Source organism: Argopecten irradians, chromosome 10, assembly GCF_041381155.1.
Source record: "Argopecten irradians isolate NY chromosome 10, Ai_NY, whole genome shotgun sequence".
Taxonomy (NCBI): domain Eukaryota; kingdom Metazoa; phylum Mollusca; class Bivalvia; order Pectinida; family Pectinidae; genus Argopecten; species Argopecten irradians.
The window spans coordinates 2,614,882-2,635,400 of record NC_091143.1 but is presented as its reverse complement, the minus strand read 5'-3'; the positions used below and the strand labels follow the sequence as shown (position 1 = coordinate 2,635,400).

The 20,519-nt window shown below is 36.6% G+C and overlaps 1 protein-coding gene across 2 annotated transcripts in view; it reads right to left on the bottom strand.

Moving 5' to 3' along the window:
* Window positions 1-20,519, bottom strand: part of LOC138332893 (ras GTPase-activating-like protein IQGAP1) — a 125,870-nt gene that overhangs the window by 32,677 nt on the left and 72,674 nt on the right. The window contains exons 10-26 of one of the 2 annotated variants that reach the window (XM_069280900.1): window positions 18,274-18,364; window positions 13,142-13,302; window positions 12,709-12,802; window positions 11,228-11,388; window positions 10,749-10,788; window positions 10,375-10,538; window positions 9,970-10,008; window positions 8,306-8,387; window positions 6,279-6,442; window positions 5,974-6,064; window positions 4,602-4,769; window positions 3,983-4,125; window positions 3,428-3,598; window positions 2,944-3,027; window positions 2,249-2,320; window positions 526-595; window positions 95-181 (exon numbers count right to left, since the gene is read on the bottom strand). In XM_069280900.1, coding sequence (XP_069137001.1) covers window positions 95-181; window positions 526-595; window positions 2,249-2,320; window positions 2,944-3,027; window positions 3,428-3,598; window positions 3,983-4,125; window positions 4,602-4,769; window positions 5,974-6,064; window positions 6,279-6,442; window positions 8,306-8,387; window positions 9,970-10,008; window positions 10,375-10,538; window positions 10,749-10,788; window positions 11,228-11,388; window positions 12,709-12,802; window positions 13,142-13,302; window positions 18,274-18,364 — 1,882 coding nt within the window. The remainder of the gene's footprint in view (window positions 1-94; window positions 182-525; window positions 596-2,248; window positions 2,321-2,943; window positions 3,028-3,427; window positions 3,599-3,982; window positions 4,126-4,601; window positions 4,770-5,973; window positions 6,065-6,278; window positions 6,443-8,305; window positions 8,388-9,969; window positions 10,009-10,374; window positions 10,539-10,748; window positions 10,789-11,227; window positions 11,389-12,708; window positions 12,803-13,141; window positions 13,303-18,273; window positions 18,365-20,519) is intronic. The other variant, XM_069280901.1, reaches the window with a different exon arrangement.

Genomic DNA, 20,519 nt, shown 5'->3' with positions numbered 1-20,519 from the left:
GCTTAATGCAACTGTAAAATAGATACATTATTGTGACATTATTATATAATTGATATGCCGGTCAGTGGTAAGTCCAGTGGCTATGGTCATTTACCTATTTCCTCCGAGTAGTCCACGTCACTGGTGTCCAGCAGATGGACAAACTTCTGGACAACATTGAGGGGAGGGTTGTCTTCGTGCACTGAAATACAAATTAATTTACCTCTTAGTAAGTAAGTAACTAAGGCTTATTTAAATCAACATTGAACAAAGAAAGACGTGTATCAAAGTCAACAGTTCTATCACTCAGTAACACTATTAATTAGGAGCCTGTGATGGTAGCATGTTTAAAGTTCTTCATTTATTATTTCCTATTGTACTATATATGTTTAATGTTGAGATGAGAACAATCTTTGGTACTAATCCATAGGAGGTATTTTCCCCACATTTATTAATTTCTATATACTAATCCATGGGAGGTATTTTTCCCGCATTTCTAACACTGGTTCACTTGTATAGAAAGAATGTTGATCAGTTCATGCTTACTTAATGCTTTGTAGTCATTCTTGGCTTTGTTAGACCGTACAAAGGCCTGGATCTTTATAACTTCAGCTTCCTGTTATACAGAAACATCATCAACTAATAATAATAATAAATAATCCTCTCAAATATTCCATTTCAATAAGAGAACCCCAAGGAATCTTGGCACCCACCAAACAACAATATGTCTGATAATGGAAAAAAGGTATCTTTTCTCTGCTTTTCAAACTTTTAAAATATACTACATATAAAATTGGCCATCTTCTTCACCAATCTACAGCTCTAGGGGAACCTGCACATGAAATTTGATACAAATCCCTTCAGTACTTTCTAAGAAATAGTGGTAACAAACTTCAATTATCAAAATCCAATGTGGCGGCCTGTTGGCCATCTTGGATGCCATTTGGTCCCAAAATTCAATATGCAACATAAAGGCTCTAGGGGAACCTGGATATGAAATTTGAGACAGATCTCTTCAATATTTTTTTGAGAATTAGCTGCAACAAACTTCAACTATCATAATCCAAGATGGCAGCCTATCAGCCATCATGTTGACCGATCGATCCCAAATCGCAATATGCACAACTAAGGCCTTAAATGAACCTACATATGAAATTTTAGAATGATCCATTCAGTACTTTCTGAGAAATAGCGTTAAGAAATTTTAACTATCAAATTCCAAGCTGACCGCCTGGTGCCCATCTTGTTGACCAATCAGTCCTAAATCGCAATATTCACAGCTATGGCCATAGGGGAACCTACATATAAAATTTGAGAATGATCCTTTCAGTATTTATTGAGAAATTGCGATATAGCGATAACAAACTTTAAATATCAAAATCCAAGATGGCTGCCTGGCCGCCATCTTGTTGACCAATTGATCCCAAAACGCAATATGCACAACTAGGGCAACTTGCATATGAAATATGAGAAACATCCCTTCAGTACTCTCTGAGAAATAGCAGTAACAAACTGTAACTATCAAAATCCAAGATGAATGCCTGGTGGCAATCTTGTTGATCGATTGGTCTTTAAATGCAATATGCACATCTAGGGCCCTTGGGGAACCTACACGTCAAATTTGAGAATGATCCATTCAGTACTTTCTGGGAAATACTGATAACAATAATTGTTAGCAGATGGACAGATGGAAGGAGGACTAGGGACAAAAGCGATTCGAATAGCCCACCACCTGATGATGATGATGGGCTTATCTATTCATTAAATTATCCAGAATTGACAGTCTCCATTGTGGTTATTGGGTTTTTAATCAGGCTTTTTGTATTATGAAACAATTTGAAAAGAAGGAATCAGTCATCAAAATTATAACCATATTCGATGTAATTAGCGCCCAGGGCGTTTAAAAAATTGTAAATTAGGGGGCACTTATTAGTGAACCATATTGTAAGTTGTGGATGAAAAAAATCAGCAATATCTTAACTCTTTCTGTACTCATGGCACGTTAATCTGTTACACTAACACGCCTATTAACTTATGCATTGTTATGTCATGATTCACATGAGACACAAGTTCATTAATTATGAGATACAATGCTGATGTTAGAGGCATCATGTTGTGAAATAATTTAATTCATGGGATGATCGGCGCTTATACAACTTCAACTTCTTCTCCAGAAAAGGGGAGGGCACTAATTACAGTGAATACGGTAAGTGTTTTTTCTCTCAAGCTATGGTCAACCTTAATCTCGGACACTTTGGTTGATACTTACATGATCTCTGAAGAATTTTAGACGTTGGCGATATTTTGATTGCTCTCTCCACATGCGTACTACAGCTTGTAGCTAAGAAAAAGGAATAACTTTGTCATGAATTCAAGATAGCATATAATTGCACTGGGTACTTTTGAAAAGCTCAATAGTTTCTTATTCTGATATATAACTCTAGGTCATACAATGTCTACCATCTCTATAAGCACATGCAATTTTTTATTAATTTTTTTTTTTTTTTTTTTTGTGTGTGTGTGTATATTCATTAGAGATTTTATGAGAATTACAGATAAACAGTTTAGTTCGGGATAATTCCAGCTCATTTCTATCTTATTTGAACTTGACGCCATAGATTACTTTGGTTGTCAACAGTAACAAATGATTGTTGTCGACGGAAATAGCTGATTGTTGTCGACCTACTTTTATTGTCGAGGGTAACAGTTGGTTGATGTTGACCTACTTTAATTGTCGATGGTAAGATGATTGTTGTCGACCTACTTTTATTGTCGAATGTAACAGTTGATTGTTGTTGACCTACTTTTGTTGTCGATGGAAATAGTTGATTGTTGACGACCTACTTTTATTGTTGACGGTAACAGTTGATTGTTGTCGACCTACTTTTGTTGTCGATGGTAACAGATGATTGTTGTCGACCTACTTTTGTTGTCGATGGTAACAGATGATTGTTGTCGACCTACCTTGACCACAGCGTCGTGGTTATCTTGGAGATAGTCGAGCCTTTCCTTGTAACCTTTTCGTTGCTTGTAACCTTTCCAACAGGCCTGTAATTATCACATATATCAATAGAGGTAGTAAAAGGTCCACAGGGCCTTTATAGTCAATACAAATGTAGAATTGAATAACTGATCTGAGCAATGAAATAGATGATTAACAGTCTAAAGATAATGATAAACAAACAAGAGACAATAGGCCTGTATCTGCTTCTCTCGATCCCTCTGATGGAGTAAATCAGAGGATTGTATCATATTTGATCAAAGGTTCAGATAAACACCAAGTCTATCAGCAATACTAGGACCAGGTAATTTATGCCGATATGATCATATGGTGATTTACCTGTATCCCCCCTCTTATATCTTGTATACAGTGTTACACTAATTCCATTACCTACATTGTTATGACCGAGGATATATAATGTAACAAGGAGGTCAATCAATGAATTACCTGAATTTTGGTGATGGCAGGAAGCTGTTTGTTCATAAAGTTGACCCTGTCAAGGTATGTCTTCCTAGCTAAGTGGCCCCTCACACAGGACTGTATCTTCACAATAAAGTTCTCGTTAGCCTTAAACAATAGTTCCCGGTCGTGCTCAGCTGTCACCTCTGACACCACTTTCTGTCACAAGAAGACAAAGATTAATTGAAAAATGGTTGTTTGGACTACATATTTATGGTTGAGATTACTTCCCTCAAATGATGATAATTGACTTTTTAATTTTTGCATCATGGAATCAACAATAGGTTCTTTATATATCCTTAACAATTCATTAGTTATGTAATTTACTAGCCAACTGATGTATTTTGTTCACGAAATAGGAACGTACATATAATAGGTCTTCATACAGAGTTTCAATAAGCAAGGTGCATATTTACACACATTACTGTGTATGATAATTGAAAAGGGAAATAACTCTGTAAGTTACGATCTAATTAGGTCAATTTTCAAACTTGTTCAAGATAATTCCAAATGTAGTGTATCCTACACGATGTGTTGACATACCTGTACCTCCTCCTTGGTGAGGAGACTGTGATCTTTATTGACTCCGTCGTGTCGGGCCCACACATACTCTTGGTCATGGGTGTTGTAGAAAAATTTTGAGCCGTCTTTCAATCGGTTCATCATCCAACCACTTCCACACTCTCCTGTAACCATGGTAACAACATGTCATCAAGGCAATTTTAATTGGTTCCCTAACAGTTAATGGAGGGAGCTACCTAGAACTGTAAACCCCCATACTCTGGTCTTCCACTATGTAAATGTTGTTCTATAATGTTTCCATGGTAACTGTTATTGAAGCATGTAATGAGTCAAATTATATGTTACACCAATTAAGCTTTATAAAGTTTGAACAAAATTGATTCAAAAATGGCAATTTCACAAAACCTATACATCTACATTGACAGGAGGGAAGGGGGTTATGACAAGAGCTGTTAGAGGAGAGCATGTTACGCTCACTTCAGTCAGTCTTTACTGATACAACTTTTATCAGACATTTTTACACCTTAGGCCCCTTGACTTTTCTCTTGTCATTATCCATATCAACACTTATGATTGGATCTAATGTTAAAGCCTACATCAGTATCTGTTGTTAGGAGACCTCAGTATTCGTCCTTCCTACCTTTCTGTGCCTTGCTGTTTCCCGCCTCCACAAGTCTCTGGAGATACATGTCTTTACACTCAGGAACAACACTATGTAGGGCAAGGTCACTCGAGGTCAAAGCATTCAAAAGTAGGTCACTGTCATTTTCATGAGAAACTTTGTTGACTTCTTCGACAGCCAAGGATGCTGAAAGTGTAACAAGGATTGGAGTGAACAAAGAACATACACCCTGAAAGTGCAACAAGGATTGGTGTGAACAAAGAGCATTTACCCTGAAAGTGTAACAAGGATTGGAGTGAACAAAGAGCATTTACCCTGAAAGTGTAACAAGGATTGGTGTGAACAAAGAGCATACACCCTGAAAGTGTAACAAGGATTGGTGTGAACAAAGAGCATATACTCTGAAAGTGTAACAAGGATTGGTGTGAACAAAGAGCATATACTCTGAAAGTGTAACAAGGATTGGTGGGAACAAAGAGCATACACCCTGAAAGTGTAACAAGGATTGGAGTGAACAAAGAACATACACCCTGAAAGTGTAACAAGGATTGGAGTGAACAAAGAACATACACCCTGAAAGTGTAACAAGGATTGGAGTGAACAAAGAGCATATACCCTGAACTGAAAGTGTAACAAGGATTGTAGTGAACAAAGAGCATATACCCTGAAAGTGTAACAAGGATTGGTGTGAACAAAGAGCATATACTCTGAAAGTGTAACAAGGATTAGAGTGAACAAAGAGCATACAACTGTATTGGACATATTGGAACTAATTGCCAGTAACTCGTACTTTACCAATGTTGTTTTAGTATTTTAAGTCGGGGTATTGGAATACCTGATCATCATCCAATATAGATACATAGATGATACCTACTTTTCAGCCCTTATTCAGCGTCCCGATTAGCACTGCTATAAACAGATACAGAGATGATACCTACTTTTCAGCCCTATTTCAGCGTCCCGATTAGCACTGCTATAAATAGATACATAGATGATACCTACTTTTCAGCCCTATTTCAGCGTCACAATAAGTACTGCCATAAATAGATACAGAGATGATACCTACTTTTCAGCCCTATTTCAGCGTCCCGATTAGCACTGCTATAAATAGATACAAAGATGATACCTACTTTTCATGCAGCCCTATTTCAGCGTCACAATAAGTACTGCCATAAATAGATAGAGAGATGATACCTACTTTTCAGCCCTATTTCAGCGTCCAGATTAGCACTGCTATAAATAGATACAAAGATGATACCTACTTTTCAGCCCTATTTCAGCATCCGGATTAGCACTGCTATAAATAGATACAAAGATGATACCTACTTTTCAGCCCTATTTCAGCGTCCCGATTAGCACTGCTATAAATAGATAGAGAGATGATACCTACTTTTCAGCCCTATTTCAGCATCCCGATTAGCACTGCCAATGTTGTTCTGTATTTCCTCTACCCATAATACTGCGTCAGCATCACTCGATTCCTGATGTAAACAACAGTTATGAATTTAAATCAATAGAATTAATTAAAGAAAGCAAATGGCACAAGAGAAATATTCGTGATTGGTCCATTGGACAGCAGTTCAATAACACATCAACCAAAATGGTTCAACAACAACCTCGAAAAATACGAAAGTCTCTACATAACAAATATTTCATGTTACACTGTATATACATCTGGTAGTAAAACGTAGTAACCTGCTCTTTGGCTGTGATTTCTCGACACAACAGAACCTGATATCTGTAGGCGTTCTGGTCCTGAACATCGTCTAACTTAGCCGTTGGCTCCTGGAGAGCAGACAAGGTCACCTGAGGGTCACCCTGTCTGATAGCGTTGTTGATGTCACCAATCGCTAGCACACCTTAAAACACAAACAAATCTTGTCAATTCTGATCATTTTTACAGGAAATTTTTACCAGTCCCTATCTCTTTGGGATGGGACAGAAATAGGCATTATATAAACACTATAATCATGCCTCCTCCCAAAATGCATGAAATTTTCAAAACTGTTATTAAGTAATTAATTTGTTGTATTGAAGATATTAAGTAAATCTCTGTTTAAACTATCATGACTATTTTCTAATTTTGTAGCTGTGGTTGCCATAGTAACCATCCAAAATATGCATAAATTATGAAAATGTGGAAATTTGGACAATTTTAGCCATTTTGGCTAAGTCTTTGTCTTTGAAACTATAGAACACATCATTGAACAAACCAAATATTTACTGAGAATATGTATACACTTCAAATACATCTTTAGGAGAAATATAAAGTTTATTCAAGGATGCACTCTATGGTTTCTAAAACTGAGCAAAAATTTCCACATTTTTATAATTTCATATTTCGAGCGAGTTACCATCATGGCAACTGAAACTGCAAAATTAGAGAGCTACCTTTACATTTAAATTAGGGATGCACTAAATATGTCAAATCCAACAATTTAAATACTAAATAACAGTTTTGAAAATTTGATGGATTTGGGGGCCAAAAAGGGTCCAAACCATATACATTGTATTCAATCTATTGAATACAATTTTAAATGCTACCATTTTATTCCAATACCATCACTGATACCATTTTCTTCCATTTTTGATTTTATTTTTTCAAAGAATTAAATCCTGTATTAAGCCTTACTAAGACCAACACTAGCCAGAAAAACATGAACACTTGGCCTATACAGTACAGAGTACAGTGGTTAATCTTTTTGGTAAATTACTAAAGCTATATTCTCGTTTTCACTGAAAGCTATATTCTCGTTTTCACTGAAAGCTATATTCTTGTTTTCACTGAAAGCTATATTCTCGTTTTCACTGAAAGCTATATTCTCGTTTTCACTGAAAGCTATATTCTCGTTTTCACTGAAAGCTATATTCTCGTTTTCATTGAAAGCTATATTCTCATTTTCACTGAAAGCTATATTCTCGTTTTCACTGAAAGCTATATTCTCGTTTTCACTGAAAGCTATATTCTCGTTTTCATTGAAAGCTATATTCTCGTTTTCACTGAAAGCTATATATTCTCATTTTCACTGAAAGCTATATTCTCGTTTTCACTGAAAGCTATATTCTCGTTTTCACTGAAAGCTATATTCTCGTTTTCACTGAAAGCTATATTCTTGTTTTCACTGAAAGCTATATTCTCGTTTTCACTGAAAGCTATATTCTCGTTTTCACTGAAAGCTATATTCTCGTTTTCACTGAAAGCTATATTCTCGTTTTCATTGAAAGCTATATTCTCGTTTTCACTGAAAGCTATATATTCTCATTTTCACTGAAAGCTATATTCTCGTTTTCACTGAAAGCTATATTCTCGTTTTCACTGAAAGCTATATTCGTTTTCACTGAAAGCTATATTCTCGTTTTCACTGAAAGCTATATTCTCGTTTTCACTGAAAGCTATATTCTCGTTTTCACTGAAAGCTATATTCTCGTTTTCACTGAAAGCTATATTCTCGTTCTCACTGAAAGCTATATTCTTGTTTTCACTGAAAGCTATATATTCTCGTTTTCACTGAAATCTGCAAATATTAACGTCATCAAAAAATTCAGAAATTCATTGATAATAGATCTTAAAAGTATAGGAATTCATGAAGTGTAAAATTTGTCCTGGCCGAATATGCTCTGGCCGTTCAAGAAACTGTGAAATATTGACCCCACGCTATACAGTATTCAAAGGCTCTCTCTCCTAGGTCCTAGGTAGCTGTGATATCACCATGTGTACTTACGCTGGTGTTCCTCGCTGATCTGCTGATTCACCTGGTCAATGCTCGAACAGATCTCAAAGTGGGTCAGTAACGTACACGGCAACTGTAAAATACAAACAGACACATCAATAATAATAACAAGACAGTGTTGGCTACAACAATGGTTGACAACAATAAGATTGAAGTAAATAACTAACAGCATCTGTACAAATATACACGTCAGCATGAACAAGCTTACAAGTTTACAAATATACACGTCAGCATGAACAAGCTTATTGTAAAGCATTATTTGACTACTTTGGATACACACAATCAGATTAAAATCCTTATTCTTACTCCATTTTGTATAGTACAGGCAAACATCTCATATGGAGTCACCTTCTGGTAACCTTTCAGATTGACCAATCAAATGGCATCTTCCAAATTTCTTGACGGGGATGAAAAACTTTGAAGCTGTCAGAAGCATTTTTCTATGTGTATAATTATAGTCATTTTGCCTAAAGAGCATAACATAGCTACATGTATATCGTATGCATGTTGTTACAAAACAACATTCTCAATAATGAAGCTAAATAGAGTTATATATATAGATCTGAAATGAAGTATCTATAACAGTCACCAGAACACGACCCCGAATGGGATGTTGTCAGATCCTTTATTAAACAGTGAGAATAAGGATTTGTATATAAATCAGATTGACATAAGCAGCGTAGCGGTGCATGTTTAACTCGCTGGGTCCTAAGTATTCACTGTCACATTCTCACTGATTTGTAACATTAAACTTATCGTCTCAGACCTTGGAAACTCTCTTCCCTTACTTCACAATGGAGACTGACTAAGAAGAAAGGATATCAAGAACAATACTCAAATTTAGAAATTCACTCACTTAAAACATTCTTCCACATCAAATCGCATTTCTCCAAAATGACATTTAACAACAAAAGCCTTTATGTAAGTGTCATAGGCAGTCACTATGGGTCCCCCCCCCCACTTAAATTGCATTACAAACCATCTTAACTAAATTTAGCTGATAGGCAGTCACTATGGGTCCCCCCCCCCCCCACTTAAATTGCATTACAAACCATCTTAACTAAATTTAGCTGATAGAACATATAGAATGAATTTCATTAAAATCTGATGAGTTCTCAACAGTTGTAAGGAATTATCTCATCAGCTAACCATGCAGACATGCTGTGTGGCTAGTAGTAGTAGTTCTTGTAACAGTAAGTAAGTGTAACATATAACTGTTGTAGTGATCTGTTAGTTAACTTGGTTCAGGAAAAAAAGACTTAAACTGATAAACTTGTGATCGTTATAGAATTATAATATGTATTTGTTTGGCATATTATCAAGAGAACAGATACATTAAATGGCCACTCATTGACATGCTCAGTTGAGGATCACATCCAGCTATCTTGATCATCCCTCAAATGTCATCTAGATTACGGACACTGCAGCATTACCAAATATTACTACAACAATATAGACTGGTTAATTTGTCATTTCTCAGTAACCCAAAGCCACTACAGGTAGTGACCTTGAAACTTAAATCAGATCATATACCTGAGTAATAGTGTATAGCTAATTACAAAATCTGTGCACAAGTCTGTAGTGTATACTATGTATATGTTAGAGGTTATAGAGGTAGAATTTAGATAAACAAGATAATCCAACTCTGAACTCACACTGACAGCTTCGTCAGAGTCCGCTGCTTCCTCTACAGTCTGTTAGAACAAATACAAATCTCTACAGATCACACAACTACTAGGCACTTAATCATAAACCAAGGCCAAAATGAGGTTAAATTTGATGTAAACTACGGCCGAAATCAGGTTAAATTTGATATAAACTACGGCAAAACCAGGTTAAATTTTATGTAAACTACGGCCAAAATCAGGGGTTAATTTGATTATCACAATAACGTTCTTTTATAACTAGATTTGATACCATGTTTAACTTCCCCATTGTCATATTTTGATAATTAGCACTTTATTAAATAAAATAAGTTCTGTCACATCTTAACCTCCCAATAAATAGCTTTTTATATTTTATTGTTCGCTTTGCGTAAAGCAACCCAATGTTCTAATTACCTCGACTTTTGTTGCTCGAGCGAGAACCAATCCCTTCTGATATCTGTCCATGTTTGCTTCCTCTAAGTTAGGGATACAGGCATCGTCATTAGCGAGGGTCCTAAACGTAACTCCTGGGTCGCCCACTTCTACCGCTTCATTGATGGCAGCCACAGCCGACAATACTGTAAGTCAATGTAGACTAGCATAACAGTGTCAGTCAGAATATTCAAACTTTTAAATCATTGAATTCAAACATCCTATTTACATAAAAGTATTTTGCTTATCCATGGAGCCCTACATTCCTTACTTCCTTTTAAAACTGTTTTCTTCTTTATACAAATCATTTTGTCCTATTTTAAGGATTTATGTTTTTTTACCAGACAAACTTTTACCTTTAACTGCTGCAAATATCTCATCGTAATCAAGGTCATCCTGTAAAATACAGTTAATACAGTAAAATATTGTAATCAAGGTGATCCTGTAAAAAATAGTTAATACAGTCAGATATTTTTATCATTTGCATACACGTCATTTCAATATGCTCAGTTAAGAATTAAACAAGAAGGCTAGGAGATGATAGAGTTCAGTCTATGTACCAATCAAAATTAAAAAAGAACAATTTTCGTCACCTTCACACTAATGGCTCAAGAACATTACATTTTGGTCTAAACTTCAAGGCATCAAAGTATAGACTTCTCTAGCTATATCAAGTATTGAACATCTAAATATGTTTCTTTTATAGCTACCCCCCCCCCACCTCCAATCTTTGGAAAAGATTTGATCGTTTTTTTTACTGAATAAGATTACTTCTTTAAATGTGAAGAAAAGACCAGTTGAACCATATCTGCATGATAAGAATGTTTTTTTGTACCTGTTTCTCTTGTCGCATGTTGAAGAATTCCTCCAGATACAGGGATTCTCCGTAGGGGTTTACGGGAGGTAACTTGGCAGCAGGGTTCTGTAGGGCTCTCATCAGTACAGTGGCGTCGCCGTTAGTGATGGCCGCATTAATGGTAACCACACACTGGGCCTCTGGTACAATAAAAATATTTTGTTTTAGCCCTACCTACATTCCACAAAATATCAGAAAACTGTTGGACAGAAATGTGAAACTACTAATGGCCAGACATAAAAGTCCTCGTAACGTCAGCCAGACATAAATGTCCTTGTAACGTCGGCCAGACATAAATGTCCTGGTAACATCAGCCAGACATAAATGTCCTTGTAACGTCAGCCAGACATAAGTCTTCGTAACGTCGACCAGACATAAATGTCCTTGTAACGTCGACCAGACATAAATGTCCTTGTTACGTTGTCCAGACATAAATGTACTCGTAACGTTGGCCAGACATAAATGTTCTCGTAACGTCAGCCAGACATAAATGTCCTTGTAACGTCGTCCAGACATAAATGTCCTTGTAACTACAGCCAGACATAAATGTCCTTGTAACGTCAGCCAGATATAAAAGTCCTCGTAACGTCGGCCAGACATAAATGTCCTCGTAATGTCAGCCAGACATAAATGTCCTCGTAACGTCAGCCAGACATAAAAGTCCTTGTAACATCAGCCAGACATATATGTGCTACGATTAGGTAAGGAAAGACAACTCTGTCTGATACAGGTATGTATAGCTCGACTACACTCGACAATTATTTGAGAGCATGGAGATATCTGTATCTACCTATTTGATTATTTTCCTTAATATCAAATAAACAGCTTTGTAATGACAATGGTAGGAAAGAAGTCAAAACAAGAAAGTCCTGACACCTTTATCGTGATATCTCATTGAAGTACACAGACAAGGACACAGATTACATAATCAAACAGCATTACAAAAGGAGCACCAGTTATGAATCTCTTTTGTTGCCTTATCTATAAATATTTACAGTTTGCACTGACATGGACTCAATAACCATGCTTTCTAGTATTATCATTATCAGTGTATAATGTTAGCACAACACGCGTGGCGATTCTATTGTTACGGGAATAGTTGATGAAGTAGCAACGTGGGATCATGACCCCACTTTTGGTGGGAACATATGAAGGACTCGACTCCAATCAGCTGTTCAATCGAATTTGTTGACGATGACGAGAGAGAAAAAATATGGGTATTTTCATAAAAAATATGCAACTGCCTTGGGAAAAAATAATATTAATTTACTTGCTTCGCCGGGGTTACATAATTTAAACGTGCTCCATTATCATTATACCCTCATAACCTCAACAAAATAAACATCTATACCTTACTAAACATCCCTACACTACCGCCTTATTCCTGATTCAGACAGAAAAATCAACTCAGAGTCCTTTTCTTTAGTTTATAGATGATGTCCATACAGTCACTAACTTACTCTGGTATTCTACGTCAGCGTCAAGGTTGGCAGTATTGACAGCCTGTTGGATCTCTTCTCTTTCTAGAATCACATCTTCTTCACCATTATTATTCTGGAAAAAGAATATCATAACAGGTCTTCATGGAAAGGTTATTATTGATCAAGTACTAAGTGTAAAATAAAACTTTCATTCATTTACATTATCAACTCATTTTAGGGTCTCTGCTTTAACATTGTTTAAGCTAGACCAGGAAAACCGTTTATCAATGACGATTTAATCCATAAATGGAACAGCCATTTTGATGGTGATCAGTTGACGTCACCACGCAAACATTAGTGACGTCATAATGGTCACGTTTTGGGTGTCAGTTATACTGTCATATACTTCACTTTGCCTTGGTTAGTTTATATTGTAGAAGTGACATGTAAATGTAAATATTGTTCTATATACCTGTTTATTTTCGTAGGCCTCTCGGAGACGTTCTTTGTAGTAAGGAATGTTTTCTTCCTGAACACCTTTCAGACCGAGATACTGGGATCTAAGTGCTTGTAGCAACAAGGAGGGATCCATCTTAAGCAGGGCGTCATTTAGACGGTCTAAGGCATATATGGCTGGAATAAACAAAACAAAAGTAATCCAATGAATGGTCTCACAAATCACAATATGATCAAGTTGGTGTGATTGTAACATTGTAGAGAGTTACTGACTTACTGTTGACTTTGTTGATGTAGATCTGTATGGTGTGATTGTAACGTTGTAGAGAGATACTGACTTACTGTTGACTTTGTTGATGTAGGTCTGTATGGTGTGATTGTAACGTTGTAGAGAGATACTGACTTACTGTTGACTTTGTTGATGTAGATCTGTATGGTGTGATTGTAACGTTGTAGAGAGATACTGACTTACTGTTGACTTTGTTGATGTAGATCTGTATGGTGTGATTGTAACGTTGTAGAGATACTGACTTACTGTTGACTTTGTTGATGTAGATCTGTATGGTGTGATTGTAACGTTGTAGAGAGATACTGACTTACTGTTGACTTTGTTGATGTAGATCTGTATGGTGTGATTTTAACGTTGTAGAGATACTGACTTACTGTTGACTTTGTTGATGTAGATCTGTATGGTGTGATTGTAACGTTGTAGAGAGATACTGACTTACTGTTGACTTTGTTGATGTAGATCTGTATGGTGTGATTGTAACGTTGTAGAGATACTGACTTACTGTTGACTTTGTTGATGTAGATCTGTATGGTGTAATTGTAACAATGTAGAGAGATACTGACTTATTGTTGACTTTGTTGATGTAGATCTGTATGGTGTGATTGTAACGTTGTAGAGATACTGACTTACTGTTGACTTTGTTGATGTAGGTCTGTATGGTGTGATTGTAACGTTGTAGAGAGATACTGACTTACTGTTGACTTTGTTGATGTAGATCTGTATGGTGTGATTGTAATGTTGTAGAGATACTGACTTACTGTTGACTTTGTTGATGTAGGTCTGTATGGTGTGATTGTAACGTTGTAGAGAGATACTGACTTACTGTTGACTTTGTTGATGTAGATCTGTATGGTGTGATTGTAACGTTGTAGAGATACTGACTTACTGTTGACTTTGTTGATGTAGATCTGCATGGTGTGATTGTAACATTGTAGAGAGATACTGACTTACTGTTGACTTTGTTGATGTAGATCTGTATGGTGTAATTGTAACGTTGTAGAGATACTGACTTACTGTTGACTTTGTTGATGTAGATCTGTATGGTGTGGTTGTAACGTTGTAGAGATACTGACTTACTGTTGACTTTGTTGATGTAGGTCTGTATGGTGTGATTGTAACGTTGTAGAGATACTGACTTACTGTTGACTTTGTTGATGTAGGTCTGTATGGTGTGATTGTAACATTGTAGAGAGATACTGACTTACTGTTGACTTTGTTGATGTAGATCTGTATGGTGTAATTGTAACGTTGTAGAGATACTGACTTACTGTTGACTTTGTTGATGTAGATCTGTATGGTGTGGTTGTAACGTTGTAGAGATACTGACTTACTGTTGACTTTGTTGATGTAGGTCTGTATGGTGTGATTGTAACATTGTAGAGAGATACTGACTTACTGTTGACTTTGTTGATGTAGATCTGTATGGTGTGATTGTAACATTGTAGAGATACTGACTTACTGTTGACTTTGTTGATGTAGGTCTGTATGGTGTGATTGTAACATTGTAGAGAGATACTGACTTACTGTTGACTTTGTTGATGTAGATCTGTATGGTGTGGTTGTAACGTTGTAGAGATACTGACTTACTGTTGAGTTTGTTGATGTAGGTCTGTATGGTGTGATTGTAACATTGTAGAGAGATACTGACTTACTGTTGACTTTGTTGATGTAGATCTGTATGGTGTAATTGTAACATTGTAGAGATACTGACTTACTGTTGACTTTGTTGATGTAGATCTGTATGGTGTGATTGTAACGTTGTAGAGATACTGACTTACTGTTGACTTTGTTGATGTAGATCTGTATGGTGTGATTGTAACGTTGTAGAGATACTGACTTACTGTTGACTTTGTTGATGTAGATCTGTATGGTGTGATTGTAACATTGTGGAGAGATACTGACTTACTGTTGACTTTGTTGATGTAGATCTGTATGGTGTGATTGTAACATTGTGGAGAGATACTGACTTACTGTTGACTTTGTTGATGTAGATCTGTATGGTGTGATTGTAACGTTGTTGAGAGATACTGACTTACTGTTGACTTTGTTGATGTAGATCTGTATGGTTTGGTTGTAACGTTGTAGAGAGATACTGACTTACTGTTGACTTTGTTGATGTAGATCTGTATGGTGTGATTGTAACGTTGTTGAGAGATACTGACTTACTGTTGACTTTGTTGATGTAGATCTGTATGGTGTGATTGTAATGTTGTAGAGATACTGACTTACTGTTGACTTTGTTGATGTAGATCTGTATGGTGTGATTGTAACATTGTAGAGAGTTACTGACTTACTGTTGACTTTGTTGATGTAGATCTGTATGGTGTGATTGTAACATTGTAGAGAGATACTGACTTACTGTTGACTTTGTTGATGTAGATCTGTATGGTGTGATTGTAACGTTGTAGAGAGATACTGACTTACTGTTGACTTTGTTGATGTAGATCTGTATGGTGTGATTGTAACGTTGTAGAGAGATACTGACTTACTGTTGACTTTGTTGATGTAGATCTGTATGGTGTGATTGTAACGTTGTAGAGAGATACTGACTTACTGTTGACTTTGTTGATGTAGATCTGTATGGTGTGATTGTAAGGTTGTAGAGATACTGACTTACTGTTGACTTTGTTGATGTAGATCTGTATGGTGTGATTGTAACATTGTAGAGATATACTGACTTACTGTTGACTTTGTTGATGTAGATCTGTATGGTGTAGAGAGATACTGACTTACTGTTGACTTTGTTGATGTAGATCTGTATGGTGTGATTGTAACGTTGTAGAGAGATACTGACTTACTGTTGATTTTGTTGATGTAGATCTGTATGGTGTGATTGTAACGTTGTAGAGAGATACTGACTTACTGTTGACTTTGTTGATGTAGATCTGTATGGTGTGATTGTAACGTTGTAGAGAGATACTGACTTACTGTTGACTTTGTTGATGTAGATCTGTATGGTGTGATTGTAACGTTGTAGAGAGATACTGACTTACTGTTGACTTTGTTGATGTAGATCTGTATGGTGTGATTGTAACGTTGTTGAGAGATACTTACTTACTGTTGACTTTGTTGATGTAGATCTGTATGGTGTGATTGTAACATTGTAGAGAGATACTGACTTACTGTTGACTTTGTTGATGTAGATCTGTATGGTGTGATTGTAACGTTGTAGAGAGATACTGACTTACTGTTGACTTTGTTGATGTAGATCTGTATGGTGTGATTGTAACGTTGTAGAGAGATACCGACTTACTGTTTATTTTGTTGATGTAGATCTGTATGGTGTGATTGTAACGTTGTAGAGAGATACTGACTTACTGTTTTATTTTGTTGATGTAGATCTGTATGGTGTGATTGTAACGTTGTAGAGAGATACTGACTTACTGTTGACTTTGTTGATGTAGATCTGTATGGTGTGATTGTAACGTTGTAGAGAGATACCGACTTACTGTTTATTTTGTTGATGTAGATCTGTATGGTGTGATTGTAACGTTGTAGAGAGAGATACTGACTTACTGTTGACTTTGTTGATGTAGGTCTGTATGGTGTGATTGTAACGTTGTAGAGAGATACTGACTTACTGTTGACTTTGTTGATGTAGATCTGTATGGTGTGATTGTAACGTTGTAGAGAGATACTGACTTACTGTTGACTTTGTTGATGTAGATCTGTATGGTGTGATTGTAACGTTGTAGAGAGATACTGACTTACTGTTGACTTTGTTGATGTAGATCTGTATGGTGTGATTGTAACGTTGTAGAGATACTGACTTACTGTTGACTTTGTTGATGTAGGTCTGTATGGTGTGATTGTAATGTTATAGAGATACTGACTTACTGTTGACTTTGTTGATGTAGATCTGTATGGTGTGATTGTAACGTTGTAGAGATACTGACTTACTGTTGACTTTGTTGATGTAGATCTGTATGGTGTGATTGTAACATTGTAGAGAGATACTGACTTACTGTTGACTTTGTTGATGTTGATCTGTATGGTGTGATTGTAACGTTGTAGAGAGATACTGACTTACTGTTGACTTTGTTGATGTAGATCTGTATGGTGTGATTGTAACGTTGTAGAGAGATACTGACTTACTGTTGACTTTGTTGATGTAGATCTGTATGGTGTGATTGTAACGTTGTAGAGATACTGACTTACTGTTGACTTTGTTGATGTAGATCTGTATGGTGTGATTGTAACGTTGTAGAGATACTGACTTACTGTTGACTTTGTTGATGTAGATCTGTATGGTGTGATTGTAACGTTGTAGAGAGATACTGACTTACTGTTGACTTTGTTGATGTAGGTCTGTATGGTGTGATTGTAACGTTGTAGAGAGATACTGACTTACTGTTGACTTTGTTGATGTAGGTCTGTATGGTGTGATTGTAACATTGTAGAGAGATACTGACTTACTGTTGACTTTGTTGATGTAGATCTGTATGGTGTGATTGTAACGTTGTAGAGATACTGACTTACTGTTGACTTTGTTGATGTAGATCTGTATGGTGTGAATGTAACGTTGTAGAGAGATACTGACTTACTGTTGACTTTGTTGATGTAGATCTGTATGGTGTGATTGTAACGTTGTAGAGATACTGACTTACTGTTGACTTTGTTGATGTAGATCTGTATGGTGTGATTGTAACATTGTAGAGATACTGACTTACTGTTGACTTTGTTGATGTAGATCTGTATGGTGTGATTGTAACGTTGTAGAGATACTGACTTACTGTTGACTTTGTTGATGTAGATCTGTATGGTGTGATTGTAACGTTGTAGAGATACTGACTTACTGTTGACTTTGTTGATGTAGATCTGTATGGTGTGATTGTAACGTTGTAGAGATACTGACTTACTGTTGACTTTGTTGATGTTTCCCTGGATCTCGGCTTGAGTAAGCAGTTCATCATAAACATCTTGTTCGTAGTTACCATCTGGGTCTAAACTCTGAAATCATAGAATATGCTTCTAGTATCAGGTGGACGATGATCAATCTTTTTCGGCTATATATTCATGATATACTAATTTTCCATCCCATTGTAATGATACCTTAAGTAAAACGACTGTGACTTTGACCTCAAAGACCTGACTGAAGTAAAAACGACTGTGACCTTGACTTCTGTGACCTTAAATGACCTTGACCTCAGTGAACCTGACAGAAGTAAACATGGCTGTGACCATGACTTCGATGGAAAAAGTAACCATGATATTGTATCTATACATAGTAAGTGACCTTGACTTTGATGTCTATAAATAGTAACAGTGACTATAACTTTGGTATCTATTATAATGAGCTTGACTTTGTTATCTATCAAGTGACCTTGACTATAATACCTTTCCATTTTTGGAGATGGCTGACAGTACATGGTATGCTGCCTTGAAACATTATTACCAAAGTCAACTTGTGTTAGCCAATTAAATCATTCAAACTTCAGTCATCAAATCACGAAGCAAATTTATTAAATATTTCAATCAGAATAAAATAATGATCAGCCTATTGATCATTGTATTACACTTCTCTCACAGATTTCTCCGGGGCTAAAATCACTCTTTAATTTTTCCGAGATTAGAGCGAATAATTTTTAAAATGAATGAGACAAAACTAACTTTGTTAGGAATAACTGAATGATATATATTGACGGAAAGCTCAATAATACACCGTATAAAAACAATGTAAGGATTCCTAAGGGACTGCATTAGAGAGAGAGTGAGTGAAGAATGAGACATTATAGTCAGACAAATATTTAGTCGATGTCTCAGAGTCTCAGTAATTCTGATTATTTCAGAGAGAAAAAAAAAATCAATCTTGTCGGTCTTTACAATTGAAAAAAAATATTAAAGCAAATTGAGACACCAGCAAAGGATTTTGTTCAACTCTCAAACAGATCAATGGAAATAAGATTAGGAAGCACCTTCGACATTACACCCGTGACTAGCCGATGTAACCTCAATAATACAGGGGTTACCATTACACCCATGACTAGCCGATGTAACCTCAATAATACAGGGGTTACCATTACACCCGTGACTAGCCGATGTAACCTGGATAATATAGGGGTTACCATTACACCCACAACTAGCCGATGTAACCTGGATAATATAGGGGTTATCATTACACCCATGACTAGCCGATGTAACCTCAATAATACAGGGGTTACCATTACACCCACGACTAGCCGATGTAACCTGGATAATATAGGGGTTATCATTACACCCATGACTAGCCGATGTAACCTGGATAATATAGGGGTTACCATTACACCCACGACTAGCCGATGTAACCTGGATAATATAGGGGTTACCATTACACCCACGACTAGCCGATGTAACCTCAATAATACAGGGGTTACCATTACACCCATGACCAGCTGATGTAACCTAAATAATATAGGGGTTACCATTACACCCATGACTAGCTGATGTAACCTCAATAATACAGGGGTTACCATTACACCCACAACTAGCTGATGTAACCTGGATAATATAGGGGTTACCATTACACCCATGACTAGCCGATGTAACCTCAATAATACAGGGGTTACCATTACACCCACAACTAGCTGATGTAACCTCAATAATACAGGGGTTACCATTACACCCACAACTTGCTGATGTAACCTGGATAATATAGAGGTTATCATTACACCCATGACTAGCCGATGTAACCTGGATAATATAGGGGTTACCATTACACCCACGACTAGCTGATGTAACCTCAATAATACAGGGGTTACCATTACACCCACAACTAGCTGATGTAACCTGGATAATATAGGGGTTATCATTACACCCATGACTAGCCGATGTAACCTGGATAATATAGGGGTTACCATTACACCCATGACTAGCCGATGTAACCTCAATAATACAGGGGTTACATTTACACCCATGACTAGCCGATGTAACCTCAATAATACAGGGGTTACCATTACACCCACGCCTAGCTGATGTAACCTGGATAATATAGGGGTTACCATTACACCCATGACTAACCGATGTAACCTGGATAATATAGGGGTTACCATTACACCCGTGACTAGCCGATGTAACCTGGATAATATAGGGGTTACCATTACACCCATGACTAGCCGATGTAACCTCA